Here is a 20677-nt window from a genome sequence, read left to right on the forward strand (position 1 = left end):
CGAGAGCGAGTTTGAATATGGAATGCTGCCCAAGAGCGAGTTTGAATATGGAATGCTGCCTGAGAGCGAGTTTGAATATGGAATGCTGCCCGAGAGCGAGTTTGAATATGGAATGCTGCCCGAGAGCGAGTTTGAATATGGAATGCTGCCCGAGAGCGAGTTTGAATATGGAATGCTGCCCAAGAGCGAGTTTGAATATGGAATGCTGGCTGAGAGCGAGTTTGAATATGGAATTCTGGCTGAAAGCGAGTTTGAATATGGAATGCTGGCTGAGAGCGAGTTTGAATATGGAATTCTGGCTGAGAGCGAGTTTGAATATGGAATTCTGGCTGAGAGCGAGTTTGAATATGGAATGCTGCCCGAGAGCGAGTTTGAATATGGAATGCTGCCCGAGAGCGAGTTTGAATATGGAATGCTGCCCGAGAGCGAGTTTGAATATGGAATGCTGCCCGAGAGCGAGTTTGAATATGGAATGCTGCCCGAGAGCGAGTTTGAATATGGAATGCTGCCCAAGAGCGAGTTTGAATATGGAATGCTGGCTGAGAGCGAGTTTGAATATGGAATTCTGGCTGAAAGCGAGTTTGAATATGGAATGCTGCCCAAGAGCGAGTTTGAATATGGAATGCTGCCCGAGAGCGAGTTTGAATATGGAATGCTGCCCAAGAGCGAGTTTGAATATGGAATGCTGGCTGAGAGCGAGTTTGAATATGGAATGCTGCCCGAGAGCGAGTTTGAATATGGAATGCTGCCCGAGAGCGAGTTTGAATAAGGAATGCTGCCCGAGAGCGAGTTTGAATATGGAATGCTGGCTGAGAGCGAGTTTGAATATGGAATTCTGGCTGAGAGCGAGTTTGAATATGGAATTCTGGCTAAGAGCGAGTTTGAATATGGAATGCTGGCTGAGAGCGAGTTTGAATATGGAATTCTGCCCAAGAGCGAGTTTGAATATGGAATGCTGCCCGAGAGCGAGTTTGAATATGGAATTCTGGCTGAGAGCGAGTTTGAATATGGAATGCTGCCCGAGAGCGAGTTTGAATATGGAATTCTGGCTGAGAGCGAGTTTGAATATGGAATTCTGCCCAAGAGCGAGTTTGAATATGGAATGCTGCCCGAGAGCGAGTTTGAATATGGAATTCTGGCTGAGAGCGAGTTTGAATATGGAATGCTGCCCGAGAGCGAGTTTGAATATGGAATGCTGCCCGAGAGCGAGTTTGAATATGGAATTCTGCCCAAGAGCGAGTTTGAATATGGAATGCTGCCCGAGAGCGAGTTTGAATATGGAATTCTGGCTGAGAGCGAGTTTGAATATGGAATTCTGGCTAAGAGCGAGTTTGAATATGGAATGCTGGCTGAGAGCGAGTTTGAATATGGAATTCTGCCCAAGAGCGAGTTTGAATATGGAATTCTGGCTGAGAGCGAGTTTGAATATGGAATTCTGGCTGAGAGCGAGTTTGAATATGGAATTCTGGCTAAGAGCGAGTTTGAATATGGAATTCTGGCTAAGAGCGAGTTTGAATATGGAATGCTGCCCGAGAGCGAGTTTGAATATGGAATTCTGCCCAAGAGCGAGTTTGAATATGGAATTCTGGCTGAGAGCGAGTTTGAATATGGAATTCTGGCTGAGAGCGAGTTTGAATATGGAATTCTGGCTAAGAGCGAGTTTGAATATGGAATGCTGCCCGAGAGCGAGTTTGAATATGGAATTCTGCCCAAGAGCGAGTTTGAATATGGAATTCTGGCTGAGAGCGAGTTTGAATATGGAATTCTGGCTAAGAGCGAGTTTGAATATGGAATGCTGCCCGAGAGCGAGTTTGAATATGGAATTCTGCCCGAGAGCGAGTTTGACTATGGAATGCTGCCCGAGAGCGAGTTTGAATATGGAATGCTGCCCGAGAGCGAGTTTGAATAAGGAATGCTGCCCGAGAGCGAGTTTGAATATGGAATGCTGGCTGAGAGCGAGTTTGAATATGGAATTCTGGCTGAGAGCGAGTTTGAATATGGAATTCTGGCTGAGAGCGAGTTTGAATATGGAATGCTGCCCGAGAGCGAGTTTGAATATGGAATGCTGCCCAAGAGCGAGTTTGAATATGGAATGCTGCCCAAAAGCGAGTTTGAATATGGAATGCTGCCTGAGAGCGAGTTTGAATACAATTTGCCATGAGCTTGCACAAAGCTCTGAAAGATGGACATTGCACTATGGCTCCTCATAGCTACCAAAATTTCCATAGTGAGGTTCCAGACTTTTAGTGATTTTAATGAAACTCTTCTGCATGCAAGACAGAGTGTTACCAATGGTATGTCTAATAATGCATACTTTCCTTTTTATTCTTTTTTATTTCCATCTCCACCTTGTTTAAATAGTAGAGATTTGATCGACACCTTCTGGGCCCTGCTAAGCCGGACGGCGCAGACCGCTCATCCTCGTCATGTTACTCTGGTCATTGATGGAGCCGATTCATCAAACGTCACGCAACAGGCCCTAGATTGGATTCCAGTCAAACTGCCCTTGGTATTTCCCTCCACATCCTCTTGCACAGCTTCTTCCTGAATATGATAGTTTGGCCCATCTGCATAAGGCAGAATATTTCTTCCTTCCTTCCTTCCTTCCTTCTTTCCTAACTTCATTCCTTTTGTCACTCCTCCCCGTACTCTTTCTCCCTTTCAGATTGCAATCCCACTACATTCCCTCCACTACATTATCTTTTCTTCACTCTTCACTTCCTTCCTTTTTCTTTCTTTTTGAAATAAATTTTAGTCATTGTGTTGCAGTAACATCACTTTTAGCTGGATCGAAGAAGGGATAGCAATTATTGTATAGCTAAATATATATATTTTAGCACTGAACAGGAATTAGTCCTCTACCCTATAATGCTCTTCCTGAAAATCGAGTTAAAAGCAAAATAATTGTGATTTTTTTTATTTTATTTTAATTTTGCAAATTTGCAACACTCCAACCAGTTTGTTTTATCTGCTTCTTCTTCTTCTTCTTCTTCTTCTTCTTCTTCTTCATTTTCATTGCACACTCTTTACAATTAAAGATTAAGGGATGACTTTCGAATCTTGTATTTATTAATTTTTTTGTGAATTATTTCCCAGTTGAAAAGGACCGGTACATTAATCTGTGCTCTTGATTTAAAAAAAACAAAAACAGGTCATTGGAAACCAAAGTTAAGTTATTATGTGAAAACAACTCGGTAGCTTTAGTGAAAAGCATGAAGAACGAGTCATGCTGGTGTAGGCTTGTGTTGATCCACGTCTGCGGTAGATAGAAGGATGGATGAAGTCAACAGGATGTTGTTCGAAGTACGCTAACTGTCATGGGAAGTAAGGAGAAACGGCTCGGTTAGCATCCCTCAATCATTTTTTTTTTTTTTTTTTAACAGGATCGAAAGCATGTAGCAGAGCGGCCAATCTCACACATCTCACCGCAAAGATGGACACAAACGCACACACACTCGCACATATCATGATGGGAATTATCACAATGTATGTACCACCCACCACCTATCAGAACAGAAGGGATGTAAGGGGATGCAGCGGAACAATGGACCACCTTCTACTAAACAAGGCCATACTCAAAAATTGTAAAACGAGAAGAACAAAATTATCCACAACATGGATCGACTGCAAAAAAGCTTTTATATGGTGTCCCATATATAGTTTTATATAGTATATATATGTGAAAGCCTGCTTGGAGTTTGCAAAAAACACCTAAAGGACTGTCAGACTGGGAGAAACAACATTCTGTGGGCTTTCATGTGTCTTTCACTGAGGAGAAGCTTCCGTGTGGCCACTCTGCCATAAAGCCCAGATCGGTGGAGTGTTGCAGTGATGGTTGTCCTTCTGGAAGTTTCTCCCATCTCCACACAGGATCTCTGGAGCTCAGCCAGAGTGACCATCGGGTTCTTGGTCACCTCTCTTACCAAGGCCCTTCTCCCCCGATTGCTCAGTTTGGCCGGGCGGCCAGCTCTAGGAAGAGTCCTAGTTGTCCCAAACTTCTTCCATTTAAGGATTATGGAGACCACTGTGCTCTTGGGAACCTTCAATGCAGCAGAATTTTTTTTGTAGGCTTCCCCAGATCTGTGCCTCGACACAATCCTGTCTGAGCTCTGCAGGCAGTTCCTTCGACCTCATGGCTTGGTTTTTGTTCTGATATGCATTGTCAACTGTGAGACCTTATATAGACAGGTGTGTGCCTTTCAAAATCATGTCAAATCAATTGAATTTACCACGGTGGACTCCAATCAAGGTGGAGAAACATCTCAAAGATGATCAAGAGAAATGGGAGGCACCTGAGCTAAATTTCAAGTGTCATAGCAAAGGGTATGAATACTTATGTAAATGGGATATTTCAGGTTTTTCTTTTTAATAAATTTGCAAAACTTTCTAAAATCCTGTTTTCTCTTTGTCATTATGGGGTATTGTGTTGCTTGATAAGGAAAAAATGAATTTAAACGATTTCAGCATAACGTTGCAACATAACAAAATGTGAAAAACGTGAAGGGGTCTGAATACTTTCTGAATGCAATATATATATATACACTGTATATACAGACTTGGCATTTAATATGGAATATTTTCTTTTTCTTGACTTGGGTTTACTTTCTGAACTCAGTATATCAATCTGGTGAGTTTCTTTGACTCTTCGGTGATGTCTTTGTTGAAAGAACCATGTCACTTATTGTCTTTCGCAGCAAGAAGTCAATAACAGGATTATATCACAGGTGGCATGACAAAATGTAAGGACAGGTATATTTGACGATTGGCTTCACAATCGGGTATAAAAGGGTTGTTGCGTTCTGTATTAGTGGAAAACAACTGCTGCACATCTCCAAAAGTTATTTCCGCTTCCTCTGGAGATGGTCCGTCAACTTGACAATGCTGTTTGTCATGGAGTGGTGGCTTTACGAAATTCTGGTATGAAACAGCGTGCTATTGCCAGCAGTATGGCATCACTCAAGGTCAGGTGTCAAAGATCCTGAAACGAAATGCTCAGAGGGGTGTCCCTACTCCAATACCGAGGCCAGGACGTCCACGCAGAACCACAAGGAGAGATGATCGCCAGCTGCACCGGTTAGTCTGCAATGGCCGTACCAAGTCAGCTAATCGGCTTAGGGCTGAGTGGCACCAACTGACAAATGTGCCTGTATCCAGAAGGCTAGTCAACCAACAACTGGTTCAAGCAGGCTATCGTGCCAGGCGTCCCCTGAGAAAGCCACGCCTGACCAGACAACACAGCCAGCGCCAATTGCAGTGGGCCAGAGAGCACCGTCAATGGCAGCCAGGACACTGGAATCACGTGACCTTCAGTGACGAGTCTAGATTTTTGGTCTATCGTCAAGATGACCGTGTCCGAGTGCGCAGACAAGTGCATGAAGCCCACAACGAAGATTGTATAGTGCCAAGAGTCCAAGCTGGAGGTGGTGGGGTGACCGTTTGGGCTGCTTTTCATGCAGGGGGCAAAAGTGACCTGGTTGTTCTGAATGGAAACCTGAACCAGTTCAAGTACAGGGTCATTCTGGAAGAAACATTGCTTCCATTTGCTCGTGCAGCCTTTCGAGGAAACTTTGTCTTCCAAGATGACAATGTACGGCCTCATCGTGCTCGCATGATCCAACACTTTCTTGCTGACCGTGGTGTAGAGCATATGGAGTGGCCTGCCATGTCCCCGGATATGAATCCGATCGAGAACTTGTGGGCAGAATTAACGCGTCAAATCGACAACTTGGACCAGCAGCCGACTTCTGTGCATGAATTGCAGCAGACTATTGTCATTGCATGGCAAGCGATTCCTGTCCAAACCTTGGCAAATCTCGTGAACAGCAGGCCTCGACGTGTACGTGCTCTCCTGAATGCTCGTGGGGGTTACACGAAGTACTGAACTGTAATTTTACTGTCCGTAATCCCAGTCGTAATTTAACTTTTGTATTTGTTGAAATTTTTTTTTTGGCTAATGTGCAAAATAAAGAGATACTTCTGGAAAACGCACAGAAGTTTAACACAGTACTGTCCGTGAATTTAGTTTGATATCAGTTTACATCACTTTCAAGGATCAATTTATTTGCTTCGAAATGTCAAATGTGGTTTTTGTTTCTTTTAAAGGTCACATTAACAAAATCTAGAATAATTTCAACATAATTCCAATGAACTTTTGGTTCTAAGTCATCTTGAAAAGTAAATTCACCCCCACAAAAAAAATTCCATATTAAATGCCAAGTCTGTGTATGTGTATATATATATATATATATATATATATATATATATATATATATATATATATATATATATATATATATATATATATATATATATATATATATATATATATATATATATATATATAATTTCAAAACACACCTGGTCACAAGTGTGCCTCACTGACCAGGTCCTCAGCATCATCCCGTTTCGGCCCTTCAACCTCAATACGGTCAGCTAATGTGGGCCAGCAGGGGCACATATCATATGCCTCCACATGCAGCAGCTACACCCGGATGCGTACATACCCCCACCCCCAGCCAGTGAGAACACAGACTACAACAACAAAACCGCCTCCACTACCAGATTCCACAGCCCCTCATCCACTCACTCGCACACCAAAAAAAAAACAAAAAAAACTGACCACCACCCTTACAACATGCACCACTCAAACTAAAACACATTCATGCAAAAGCACACCCACTGCTGCAACACACACACACACACACACACCATTCACACATTTCCATTTCATTTCTGCGGTCAGTCACTACCACTTTAGGCTGAAATGAACCACCACCCACACCCACAACCTCAACCTACACCGTTCGACGTGCCTCCATAAACTTCCTCCATGTCCAAAGTGAGCCCTCCATATCCTTCCTCCAATATATATATATACAGTCACGTGAAAAAGTAAGTACGCCCCATGTTAAAGTTAACATTTATCACTACTTCAAATACCTAAAATTAGAATCAGGTGCACCAGCTCAGGTGCAAATGATTAGAACATCGTTAGAGAGGATCTTGGAGGAACCTGTCTTTAAACCTCAGACATTTAGTTTGGTTTGCTCTTTGTTGTTGAAGTTTGCGGCGTCACCATGCCTAGATCAAAAGAGCTCTCTGAGGTCTTCAGAAAGAAGGTTATAGATGCCTACGAGTCTGGGAAGGGATTTAAAAAGATCTCCAAACAATTTGAAATCAATCATTCGACTGTCCGGAAGATCATCTACAAGTGGAGAAGATTCCAAACAACTGCCAACTTGGTCAGGCCAGGCCGCCCCAGCAAGTTCAGCCCGAGAGCAGACCGCAAGATGCTGAAAGAAGTCTCTAAGAACCCCAGAATGTCATCACGGGACCTACAGGTAGCTCTTACCACTGTTGATGTCAAAGTGCACGAGTCCACCATTAGAAAGAGGCTGCACAAATTTGATCTACATGGGAGGTGTGCCAGGAGGAAACCTTTGCTGTCCAGAAAGAACATCAGGGCAAGACGAAAGTTGGCCAATGAACACCTAAGCAAAGACAAGCATTTCTGGAACAATGTGCCCTGGACAGATGAGTCAAAGGTAGAGCTATTTGGCCACAGTACCAGAAGACATGTTTGGCGAAAACCAAAGACAGCATTTAACCACGAGAACCTGATACCAACTGCAAAGCATGGTGGTGGAAATATTATGGTTTGGGGCAGCTTTGCTGCATCAGGGCCTGGGCAGCTCACCATCATATAATCCACTATGAATTCTTCATTGTACCAGAGGGTGCTTGAGGATAATGTGAGGCCATCTGTCGGAAAGTTGAAGCTCACCCGAAGATGGACCTTGCAACATGACAATGACCCTAAACATACCAGTAAATCCACCAAGGATTGGCTGAAAAGAAAGAAATGGAGGGTTCTGGAATGGCCAAGTCAAAGCCCGGATCTAAATCCCATCGAGATGTTGTAGGGGGATTTGAAACGAGCTGTGCATGCAAGAAACCCCTCAAACATCGCACAGCTGAAAGAATTCTGCATGGAGGAGTGGGCAAAAATTTCTCCCAGTTGATGTCAGAGACTGGTGGACAGTTATAAGAAACGCCTACTTGAGGTTGTTTCTGCCAAAGGGGGCAATACCACCTATTAGAGCCAAGGGTGTACTTACTTTTTCCACATGCGAAATTTGCATTTATGTTTATTTAAATTATACAATGGACTACAAAATGTAAATGTTTCATGATATTTGTTATATTATATCACCTTTATCTTTCAATATTGTTGAAATGAAGATCAAATAGCTGTATGTTGAAATATGTTGAAAAAGTCAAAACTTTACACGGGGTGTACTTACTTTTTCACGTGACTGTATGTATATATATATATATATTCATTCTGCACGCAGAAGGGAAAGTTCAAAATACCAGGAATGAAGATGTATTGTGGGATTTTTCCAGGGTGATAGCCTTTTGCTCTTCTTTTCCCTGCTCCTGGACCCATTGAGCATCCTCATTAATGAGCAAGGACACGGATACACCCTAACATCCAATCAAACAGAAGGCCAAATCCTGCATTGGAGTCATCAGAAGGAACCCAAATAAATAAAGACCAAAGATGGAGTCAACAGGAGGAACCTGGATAGGATTTGGGTTTCAGCTGCTACTCCACTACCCTCAAACCCATCCAGGCACAGCCAAGTGAGCCTTACAGAAAACTTTCTTCAAGAATTCACTTCTTAGACAGACGGATAGATAAAGAAAAAGAAATAGAGTAAAAGAGATAAAGAAAAAAAAAGAATAAAACATTATTAATAATAGTGTTGGTGACGAGGAATAATTTTATTTTAAATTTTATTAATCTTATTATTAATTTTATTTCTACTTGCCCCACTCGCATTAATAAAAAACCGAGTGCTCAGTGGCCGAGTGCATGTAAGGCTTTGTTTGAGTTCCCTTGCCTCTATTAGTTTAATTTACATCACGACTCAGCCTGGCAGGTAATGAAAAATCACCGAGCATATGCTTCGAAACTGTTTTGTCAGAACCAACACTCTAATGGTACAATGTGATTAAAAAATATTTTGTGATCTAGAAATCTTGGTTGTCATTTTTTTCTCCATTCGTCTGATGCAGAGAGGTCTTCAAGATCTTATTGATGACGCTTTCATCTTTGGGATATATCAAATAAAATGTTTCAAGTTATCTTTCGTGCAATATGTGGAATTGCAGATGTTTTTTGGTCTCTGGTTTATTTAGATTGTCATAATTCATATGTATATAAAACCTCCCCCTTCTCATTCCATCAAAACATAGTTAAAACTTTGGGTATAAGAGTATTTGTGAAAGGCTCTTCTTTTTGTGTCAGTTGTAATTTTTGCGTTGTACTCCTAAATGGAACTGTGCGTGTGCATGCAGGGAGTGCATCTGATCGTGAGTGCCACAGAGGGTTCAGTCCTTGATCAGGCTGTGCTGAAGCAGGAGCCGCACATTGTGCCACTTTCCAGGCTGCGGCTGAGAGAGCGAGCGGAACTTGTCCGGCAAGGCCTAGCACGGTATCGCAAGACGCTGGATGAGTCTTCCTTTAACAATCAGGTGAGTTGTATATTTATTTTAAATTCGACGTGTAGACTTGTGGAAGAGTGAGGTGACTGATGGTAAGAAGGCAACATACTGAAGGGGGCCACTGTTGGATAAACCAAGCAAGGGAATGAATGAACAGGAAAGGGTGGTGGGGGGGGGGGGGGGGGGGTATGAACACTAATGTGCAAGTAAGAAAACTTAGTAAAGTTGTCATTTAGAGAGGATCCTGTGGAGCTCCGAAACCAATTGCATTTGTGACGAAATCATAACCTCATGCCTTATGGGTAATGTGTGTCTTGTAGAGGTTTGACAAGAGTAGAATTTCCAGGATGAAACGGCAATAACTCAAAATGCAGACTGAATGCTCAGAAATGTCATTTCCATATTATGACGGAGTGCAAGTTGAGGTCCAGGTTTTGATCAGTGTATAATGATACAAATGTAGCCCTTGCAGGACAGATGGTTATTTCGCCACAGTTTCTGAGATTTTAAAATGAATTTCCTGAATTTGAGGTGAACCCCACCCTTTGGGGCAATGCCCCCCCACGCCTTAATCCCACACTTAAATGGGCAGATCCGGATGGGGAGCACAACCCCATGAGACCTTGCTGTCCTGAAGCATTAGACCAAATTTGGTTTGTATCGCTCAGGTAGTTATGGGGAAGATGTTTAGTGAAAATGAGGGATTCGGGGAGAGGGCCTGTGGCCCACTTTCCAGGATAAATACGGCCATGAGGAGCACAACTTGGCATTCGGGCATAGTCCCGATGCCTCGTGGCGATTTTGGTCGGGATCTGTCTGGCAATTTCTGAGAAGATTTTTGAATAAAGTACCACCAAATATTTGGGGCAAACCCCCCTTTCAACCCTCATAGGGGGGCACATCCAGATGGGGAGCACAATTCTATGAGACCATGCTGTCCTGATGCATTGTACCAAATTTGATCAATATCGATCGGGTAGTTTGTGAGATGTTTTTGTCAAATGTTAACGGGTTTTAGTCAAATGTTAATAGATGGGCGTACGCACATATGGCTGGACACCGGGACACAATCTGAGGTTATTTTGGAGAAATAACCTAATAGCTGTAGTTGCACTCGTCTGTGGCCCAAAATGACTTGCATTTGGAAATTCGGAAGTTTATCGGTGAGAATAAACGTTTTTGAGTGTGCTTCATCCTCAGCTTTGCCAGGATCTCAACTGAAAATGAAAATTGGGGGGGGGGGGGGGCAATGGGGGAAGGGGGAGCTGGCGGAGGCGGAGGTATGCCCTCTACTGGGTGCCACCGTGTGTTCTTGTGTGTTTTTTTGCCTCCACTGCCTATGGGTTCACCTAGCTCGCCCAACTGCCATTGAGCACTGTTTGACAAAGTTATACAATCTTATATAACCATAGTATTTTTTGCTGAATTTAAACGTTAGTTGGTTTTATTCCCTCAAATGTTTATATCCAAGTTAAAAATGATTAATTCTGCATTTTATAATTTGTGTCGTGTCTTCATCCTCTTTCTGTCTGTGTCTTGTTAAGGTCTTATCTTATCCTGAAGAGGAGGTTTGTTTGTGTTTGTTGGGTATCATCATGATCAAGAATGAGTAAAATGTTAATATCTGTTGTACAATATGTGTAATAAGGTTTGTGATGTCGTTTGGTGATTTAATTAATATAATTAGTGTATTTCAGCTTGAAAGTTTGCTCATTTTTGTGTGAACTCTTCTGAGCGCATGATTAATCCCATCATGCCGCTCATTTTGGTGCGAGCAATGTACTGTTTTGTGTATTTTCAGCTTTTTTTCTTAAATTCGCTGATGACATAATTTACAAATCAAAAGTTGTGATGGACATTTATTGTCAAAATGGCATTTATATAACCACAATCTACTTTGGGAGTAGTTTTCGTTAAATCCTGCTGAATTTCTTGCATGGAATGCAATAAAATATCTGTTCCTCTGTTATTCCAATGGAAATGTTCAGGAAACTTATTTTTAATGCAAGTTCCTTAAATTTTATTGCTATTTGGGGTCTACAGTTGATTTAAGTGCACATTTAATCAACTATAAACTTCAAAATTAGTTGCATTTTAACAAGCACCAAATTAAATTTGATGATTAGATTTGATTTATAGACTCGACATATTTCTGAGAAATGTGAATGTTAGGTGCGTTTTTGGCTAAAAGTTGGGAACCTCACTTTTTAACATAACTAGGGTATGCTGAATTAGGTGAACCCGGTTCCCAAGACGAATTTTGAGTTTTGACCTTCTAATTAGCATAAACAAAATGTCCACCAAATTGCCATCTTTGGACAATTTCTTTGAACAAGCATTTATAAATCATGTATATACATGCAGCTCTTTTACTTTAACTTTACAACTTTTACCCCAAAATGCACCAAGAAGCTTATACATGGCCTTTTTTTCATAAATCTGTCGTCTGCATTATGGTTGGTGACATATTAAAAGACACATTCAAACCGACATTGAAATTGGACACTATAAAATGGTAAATGGTTTTAATAAGACAATGTTTCATACAACCATTTATTCTAAAATTAAGTATACATGGCCATGAAGCACAAACATTCAGGAATGTCACACATGTTATTTTGCCAAACTACATCAAATTCATACAAGGTGTCTAATCATCACTTGCTGACAGGCACACATTCATGTGCACCTCAACTCTGAATAGTGACATTTGCAGCGTCGAGTCTTGCATTGCTTCTGGTATGCACAACAAATCATCTCGAGGAAACTTTCTGGGATTGGACTCGGTGACATCAGAATAGGCTCTAGTCCTGAATCACCACGTTTCCATCCCGTTTCCACAGGTGCAGGAAGGTCAGGTATGGCACAATGAGCATTTCTCCATACCATGGCTTGATAGTGTACTCGCATCAAATGGAAATGAAGAGCATCACTTGTCGGTGACATTGCTTCTGGTTTACCAGTCTTGGAGAACAACATATGTCGTGCTGAATCAACAGCGGTTGTTCTGTGTACATTGTATATTCTGCAGACGAACGCTTCTGCAGATTTTATTGTCTCCTCTGTGAGTTCACCAATGCCCAAGTTCTTCAGCAGTTTATTGTGCTCTTTGAAGACTTTCCATGATGTTCGTTTGGTGTGATTTGCAAAATAGGAGGTGGTGTCACACCCAGTTAATGCGTGAAATGGTAGCAGTGCTGTGGACAAACTTCTCGGTAGATTGTTTAAAACAGCACCAATTGGTGTATATAACATACAGCTGCATGTATATACATGATTTATAAATGCTTGTCCCAAGAATGTGTCAAAAAAATGGCAATTTGGCGGCCATTTTGTTTATGCTAATTAGAAGGTCAAAAACTCAAAATTCGGCTTGGGAACCGGGTTAATTGAATTCAGCATACCCTAATTATGTTAAAAAGTGAGGTTCACAACTTTTACCCAAAAATGCACCTAGAAGCTTATACATGGCCTTTTCCCATAAATCCGTCTAGTCAATTAGATTATGATTTTAGATTATTTAAAATTTAGATTCAGAGGGAAACTTAGATTTGATTTATGCGAGACTTGTTTTTGGTGCTGCTTGCAGGAAGCCACCATGTTTCTCTGCTTTGCAGATGCAATTGCTACTTGGCAAGCGGGGTGGGGCCGAACCACGCTTTCTCCAGCTTGCTTGTGAGGAGCTTCGCTTCTTTGGACACTTTGAAAAGGTCAGAGCGCTATTAGGTTTGGCCTCCGTGAGTGGTCTTGAGTCTAGTCATTGGTATTTGTCCTCTACAAATGTGACCTAATCATCCTCAAATGTGACCAAATCATCCTCTTCCTTGGAGAAAAGGCAGTACTAATCATAGAAAATGCGACTCGTCGACACCGTTCATGCATTGTGTCGACCAAGTGCGGAAACTGCATTTGAAGTCACGTATTTTGTTGTGTACAGCTGACATCGAAGATAGCCGAGCTTGGCCAGACCATTCCTGAGTTGTTGCAGCAGGTGTTATGTCGCCTCGAGGATGAGCTTGGCCAAGATCCGGTCAGCCGTGCCTTGCTCAGCCTTTTCTGTTGTCATGATGGTAAGATAAAAACTGCACTTTATTTCCTACTATCATTTATGTTAATAGTTATTGTCACTCATTGTTATGGTTGGGGCTGGTGGGTTATTTTTATTCACCGACTGTTGGATTTGTTTCATCAACCTCAATCTGCCATTCTTGAGGAGGGGGGGGGGAGGGCCGCCATTTTGGCCTCAAAAAATTAACTAGCATTTTAACTTGTCTCCTACCTTATACAGGTCTCTCCGAGGTGACACTCCAGCACGTGATCAGCCTTGGGGCAAATTTTTATTTCAAGGACGAAGCCGTGCCTTGGATCGATTTGGTTAAGTCAGCCAGGCAGGCAGAAGGTGCTCTGCCCTCTGCCTTATTCAGCCGTCTGCTATGCAGCCTGAAATGGCAAGTTTTGCAAATAAATAAGTTTCCTTCACATGTTTTCTGACAGAGGAATATTGCGATCTTTTCTTGTGCATCTAACTCCCAATTTTGCAACCCTTGTGCTCAAAATCTCACACAGGATGTATTTTGTGTACTAACAACGGTACCCGCCGTATGGGCGGGGCTTCAATTGGGAAGCCCAAATGAAAAGGCAAAATATCGGAAATTGAAGGCTTTTTTTAAATTTTAAACGATTCATATAAACATCCATTGAATCATTATCACACGCAAATCATCAAAATCTAAACAGTACATGGCGCCCATTTTGAAAAAAGATTGAATTCTGCAAAACGGAAGCGGCCGCTACACATCTTTCTCAGTCTTTCTCAGTCTTTCTCAGTCGCACGTTTATGTGTGAAGAGTGCGCGCCGAATCTGTAACACGGAAACGGCCGCTACACCTGTTTCTCAGTCGCTTTGCACACGCTGCCATGTTACTTCGGAGCCGCACGTTTATATAGGAAGAGTTCGTCAGGAGTCGATCTACTCTCTCCTGGTATGTAGAATAAACAGTATTTGTAGAATTTCAACAAAAGCCACACCACTGTTCATATCGGTAAATATTATTCCATCATGTTTGGAAAAACTGGAAAATTGGAAAAACAATATAGCCTATTTTACTCCAGGGGGTCCCAGAATTACCCACCCAAAATATCATTGCGATCGGTTCAGCCGCTTTTGCGGTACCTTCGAACGGACAGACGGACAGACGGACATTTGGTGAATTATAGTAAGATGATTACAAATGTACTTGCACAGGCTTAACTTAACTGCTTGCTAAACATTTCAATTTACTTCATCACTTCTTATATTTCCCATTAGTGCGTAACATCTGGTATTTTAACTGCAGAGTGCAGCGTATATTTTTGTGACTGTGAGAAAGTGTTCATTGACTTTACATTCTCTTATCATTCGCCAAATGTTATTGCGCTTTTGTTTTAACGATCTCCTTTTTATTTATTTTAATTTTTTTTTAAGTGGAGCAGAGGGTTTGAAATGTATTTTATTCATTCTTTGCAATGGCCAGCTTTCTGGGAGAAGGAGTTTCTGGATGGTTGCCAAAGCTGCAGGGAGGTATTGCGGATGCAGTCAGGGTACGCTACTTGCTTAAAGGTGGTGCTGAAAGGAAGACTCACTGCCTAATAGCAGGTACATTTGTAAGCTTTGCCGGTTTCTCCGCCTACCTTTCCGACCAGGTGTCTCGCAACCATTTTGCCATCTCTGGCTCCCATCGGTTTGGGTGGATTTCTGCATGTTTACCAAAATCAAACTTAAAATTTTCTATTGCATTTTGTAACCTTTTTGTTTCAGCACACTTCTTGGCTTCGGTATTTCCTCTTCCTGGGAGTTGCTTGTCACCACTACCCGAAGCACTACTGCATCTACCACAGCACCTGGTCAGTAAATCTATTAAATCAGGAATACATTTAATCATAACTCTTGGCATAAATAACTATAAAAAAAAGAAAGAAAATAATGGATATAAGATTGAGGCTCATGGAAGGGTGAGGTGATAGGGTGAAAAGGCAATGGACTGTTTGTGGCAGTGTACCGTGTACCCATTCCCTTCCCCTTCCCCCCGTCTCCCCCTCCCCCCCCAGCCCTCCCTTCAAACAGATCTCCCGATGTCCCTGTTCTCTACTGTTGTGCTTGTGTGCTTCCCTCTCTTGTCTCCCCTCCCTTTATTGTTTTACGTGTCAGTTTATGTTTTTTGTGTTTACGTGCTAATATGTGTTTGATGTGCTGGCTCTTAAACGAGGCTCGATCTTGTGTACAAAAGGGAAAAATAAAATAAAATAAAAACCCTCCAAAGCATCAACCACCATTTCTCAACTCTGTCCCTTCTGTGTCCCCCACTCCAACTCTCTGTCCTCCACTCGGACTCCCCGTTTCTTCTTCAAGTCCTCACCCCCACCCTACCCCAAGTCTGCAGCTCCTCCGCTCTTATATATAGGTTCATAGGTAGTATATTTTAACTTTGCTTGTATGAAAGCACGTGTACGTTTATGCTAAACAATATATTGAAGACATTCCATATAGTTTATGGAATTTGAACTTGGTGCTTGGATGTGGAGTAAAGCTATGTCTTGAGATTGTGAAATGTATATGATTGTGCAGGTGAGTGCAGGAGAGTTTGCTCAACTTGGTGTCCTTTTGACTAGTCTGCCTTTCCTGGCCATGAAGTGCCAAGTTTGCTCTCCATTGTACCTCCTAGAAGACTTCCAACTGTATGGTGAGGCGTGTGCTCGGTGTTTGCAGATTTTTTTTTTCTTTCGAAAAGGTAATTTTAAACTAAGGATTGTGCCCTAAGGGAAGCGGAAATGGGCAGTGGGAACGGTGACTTTGGGGGGGGGCCGGGAAGGGTGGGGAGCAGACAGGGACAGATACAGAACCGAAAGTTTCAGTACAGTCAAGGAATTAAAGTTGTAATTTCTTCTTGTTGCTTGACTGTCAGTGCAGCAATATGTTCCGTTCATTGGATCGTTCATGAAACCTCAACTGTATTTTGTTCCAGAGTCAAATGTGCGACAACTACCCCGTGAAGCGAGAGCAAGCTTACCGGATGTTTCTGCATTTCAAACATTTCTCAGCGAAAATGCCCATGAGCTTGCTCAACTGCAGGCCCAAGCTCCTTCCTTATTCTGGCAACATGCCCTCAATACAGCCCGTGATTCCCCAATTGCTCACCAGGTGAATCGGCTTCTTGGCCTAGAAGAATCCAGTTCCACTGCGACAAGAACACAAGAGCTGAACAGGGCTCTGATGGGTAACCTGCAAGAACAAGCTGGACAAGGCCATTCAAAAACAGGTGCATCTCTGGAGAAGGGTGAAGTGAAATGGTTGCTCGAGTGCCTGAACAGACCCCAAGAGTCGAAGACCACCTCAAGGTCAGGCTTTATTAAAAGTACTTTGCTCTACTAAAATTACTTTAACTTTTAGATTTTCTGCTTCATTTGTGCTTTGTCTCACTGATTTTTTTTTTGTTTGTTTTGTTTTTTTGTATGTATACAAGATCGAGGCTCGTGAAAGAGCAAACATTAATAACACAAAAAGTCAAACCGACACAAACCGACACATAAAACACAAAATAAGGGGAGCGGTTGACAAGATGGGGAGGGAGGGGGAAGGACACAAACACAACATTTGAGAGCAGGGACATCGAGAGAACTATGGGAGGGAGAGGGCTTGGGGGGAGGTGGGAGAAGTATAAAACATATGGACACTCCAAGGACTTCCAGGAAAGAAGTTGGAATTTCGAAAAAGTGTATCTGGGGTGGATTAGCGGGGGTAGAAAGATCAAGGTTTTGGATATGGGAAGATAAGATATGGTGGTGAACAGCTGTTTTAAAGACCTGGAGGGAGGAGTGGGATTGAAGGGAGTGGGGGAGTTTGTTCCAGAGGCAGGAGAAAAGGGGAATGAAAGAGTGAAGGTGAGCAGAGAGCCTAGATTTTGGCAGTTTAACCATAAAAGGGTTGCTGGCAGATCTTGTGCGACCTGTAGGAATATTTGGGGGACAGAGCACAGAGAGAGCTGGGGGAGCAAGGCCGGAGAGGAGTCAGTAGAAGACAGAAAGACCACCAACCCTGCCTGCGGTGAGTGAGTGAAAGGCCCTCGGAGTTAGCTTCATCGAAAGGAGATTCCAATGATTCTGAAAGCTTTGGCTTCAACAGCGTGAAGCTGAGCTCGGTGTGAGGCAGGAGCACCGGCCCAGAGGGGGGAACAGTATTCCATTGAGCTGCGGATGAAAGCCTTGTATGTGGTGAGGAGCTCAGGTGTGCCAACGAAGGACTTCGCAGGACGGAGGATGCCCAGTCGGCGACTGGCTTTTTTTTTTCTTTTTTCTTTTTTTTTCTTTTTGTATACAAGATCGAGGCTCGTGAAAGAGCGAACATTAATCACACAGAAAGGCAAACAGACACACAAAACAAATAACATCGGGAGCGGTAGACAAGATGGGGAGAGAGGGGGAAGGACACAAACACAACATTTGAGAGCAGGGACCGAGAGACATGGAGACATCGAGAGAACTGTGGGAGGGAGAGGGCTTTGGGGGGGGGAGGCATGGGAGAAGGGTGAAAAGAACAGAGAGGGGGTGAGATAGAGCGGCAGAGCAGGATTTTCGGACCCGTGGGCTGATGCCGTCTGGTCCAGTTGCAGAATTAGAGTCGAGGTTTGACAAAAACGTCTCCACCTTGTCAGGAGAGGAGGGCACAGAGTCCAGGAGCAGTTGGGTTCGACTGGGTAAGGTGGGAACAGAGAGAGATGGGTTTGGGACACAAGATTTTGAGGCAAACACAGAGTTGAGGCATTCGGCTTTGTCACGTGCGGTGTCAACTGTGTAGCCATTTGAGGTAAGGGAGGGGATGGAGAGGGAACAAACACCAGAAACGGATTTGACCAGACGCCACCAGGATTTGGAGGAAGGAGACAGGTTTGAGAGTTCATTCTTGAGTGTGGAGAGATAGTGCTTCCTGGCACTCCTGAGGGTAGACACACACTTGTTCCGAACTTGGTGGAAGGAACTGAGATTACCTTCAGTTGGATTTGCCTTCCAAGAGGCAAAGGCAAGTTGTTTCAGGGCAACTGCCTCACCACAAGATTCAGTGTACCATGGACGGGAGGAAGGGTAAGACAACTGAAGACGAGATGGGATAAATCTGTGCATGAGAGAGAGCACTTGCTTTGGAAGAATTTCCAGCAAGAATTGATGTCAGAGGCAGTCGAGATGGGAGACCAGTCCAGATGATTGATGGCTGCTTGTAGCCCGTGCCAGTCGGCCTGAGTGAAATGCCAGACTCGTCGACGCTGAGGAGGCTCTCTGAGAATGGCCAGAGAGATGTCTACTTTAACAAGCACATGATCAGAAGAACCGATTGGAGCAGAAGAAGAGCAGCAGACATTTGCCGGGACGTTTGTCATAACCAAGTCTAGAAGAGAAGATACTCCATTGACTGAGATCCGGGTCGGGAAATTGACAGATTGTGACAGTCCCAATGAGTCACAGAAGTCCTTTGCTGAGGTGCCATGGCTGGTGAGAGAGGAACCCACACCCAGCCAGCTGGCATGATGACAGTTGAAGTCACCACATATGAGGAAGAGAAAGTTGGGATGAGTTGATAGAAGTTGGTCCATGTTGTCAGACAGTGACATGTAAATGGAGTCATCACTGTTTGGAGGACGGTACAGAACACATATGAACAAAAGGTGGGAGCGGAGAGGAAGCCGTAGCCAGAGGTACTCCTGGGGGTGGGGTGGAGAGGGCAGTGCCAGGAGAGTGAGGAAGAGTTTTTGATAAAGATAGCAAAATAACTTTTCTCAAAATACAGTATTCCTCTTGTGCTCTTTTTGATTGTTTCTTTTCCAGTACATGGTGAGCATGTTTGTCAGGTAAGTGGTATTACAATGCTGGAAAGTAAATATGAGATGGAGCTCTAATGTACTTTGACATTATTGTTGGAATTATTTCGGTGTCTTAGGGTGCTGACTAGTGTACATGGTGGTGCAACATGCATGGCAATCTCACCTGGTGGTGCCATTCTTGCCCTTGGATGCTCAGATGGCTGTGTGCGCATTCTGAAAGCCAGCACTGGCCAGGTAAGACTAGTTGGGGACATATTCCAATAACCAAGCAGATTGTCATTTATTAACGTTTCTCTCATTGGGCTTATTTATTCCATGCGCTTTGCCATAGGAAGTGTGCCAGTTGCAAGTGTATGGTGATGGAGTGTCGGCATGCTGCTTCACCTCAGAGTCAGCGATCTGTGTAGCCTCTCCCTCTGGTGCTCTCTCGTGCTGGGATGTGCAGGGTTTCAGGTGGTGTATTTGCATTAACGTATTTGAGTTTTTTATTTTAAATAACACGACTGGTGTGCAAAGTTTAATTTAAAGGAGAGTACATTTAAAATATAGATATTTTGTAATTTGGATTTTGTGCATGTAATCTTCCATCGAGTTGGTTGAAATAAGTGGGACACATTATCATTGAATGACATGGGAAGACATTTGGCATTTTCTGTTCCGTTTGAATCAAATTCGCAAAACTTGTCAAATGCACAAGATGAAGTTGGTATTGTATCGTTATTTTTATTTATTTTTGCATTTAGACTTTGGGAGGTGAAAGCCCATGAAGACCGTATAACAAGTTGTTCTACCTCCCCTAATGGTGACTTCATTGCTTCTTGTGCCTGGGATGGAAATGTAAAGGTAAGTTTTTAACGTTTGTTACCCTGCATATACAAAGCGAAAAGCAGGGTTAAACAATTATTGGTTCACTTTGTTTTTCTGACTGTCTGTCTACAGATGTCAGACTGAGATCGAAGAACTGCTTGATTTCGATCGAATTTTATATTTCGACTACTGTAGAACACAAATCGGAATGCAAATCTGCAGTTTAGCAGTCCTTTGGCTCTGAAATTGGCAAAATGTATGGAATCTCATCCCTATGAAGCATGTGCAGAGAGAGGTACAGTAAAAAAAAAAAAACCACCTTTAGAGGCCATTTTTCCCTGCAAGCGGGGGTTGGCCTTTTTCGGGGACCGTGGTTGTTGTTGTTTTTTGGTCCCCTTTTTGAAGCAATGTTTTACGGCCGGATTCCCTTCCTGCCGCCAACCCTTTTTGTCGCCTTTTTACGACAAACGGGGAATTACCAGTGAACTGGTACTCAATTTGCCGACCTCGGA

The 20677-nt window shown here is 42.9% G+C and overlaps 1 protein-coding gene across 2 annotated transcripts in view; it reads left to right on the forward strand.

Moving 5' to 3' along the window:
- Positions 1-20677, forward strand: part of TEP1 (telomerase associated protein 1) — a 154481-nt gene that overhangs the window by 89296 nt on the left and 44508 nt on the right. For both annotated transcript variants that reach the window (XM_068131228.2, XM_068131229.2), the window contains exons 24-35: positions 2362-2509; positions 9364-9540; positions 13128-13220; positions 13448-13580; positions 13799-13958; positions 15024-15145; positions 15308-15393; positions 16115-16229; positions 16512-16884; positions 19475-19592; positions 19690-19811; positions 20102-20201. In XM_068131228.2, coding sequence (XP_067987329.2) covers positions 2362-2509; positions 9364-9540; positions 13128-13220; positions 13448-13580; positions 13799-13958; positions 15024-15145; positions 15308-15393; positions 16115-16229; positions 16512-16884; positions 19475-19592; positions 19690-19811; positions 20102-20201 — 1747 coding nt within the window. The remainder of the gene's footprint in view (positions 1-2361; positions 2510-9363; positions 9541-13127; positions 13221-13447; positions 13581-13798; positions 13959-15023; positions 15146-15307; positions 15394-16114; positions 16230-16511; positions 16885-19474; positions 19593-19689; positions 19812-20101; positions 20202-20677) is intronic.

Source organism: Myxine glutinosa, chromosome 11 (genome assembly GCF_964187855.1).
Source record: "Myxine glutinosa chromosome 11, kmMyxGlut1.1, whole genome shotgun sequence".
NCBI classification, from domain to species: Eukaryota; Metazoa; Chordata; class Myxini; order Myxiniformes; family Myxinidae; genus Myxine; species Myxine glutinosa.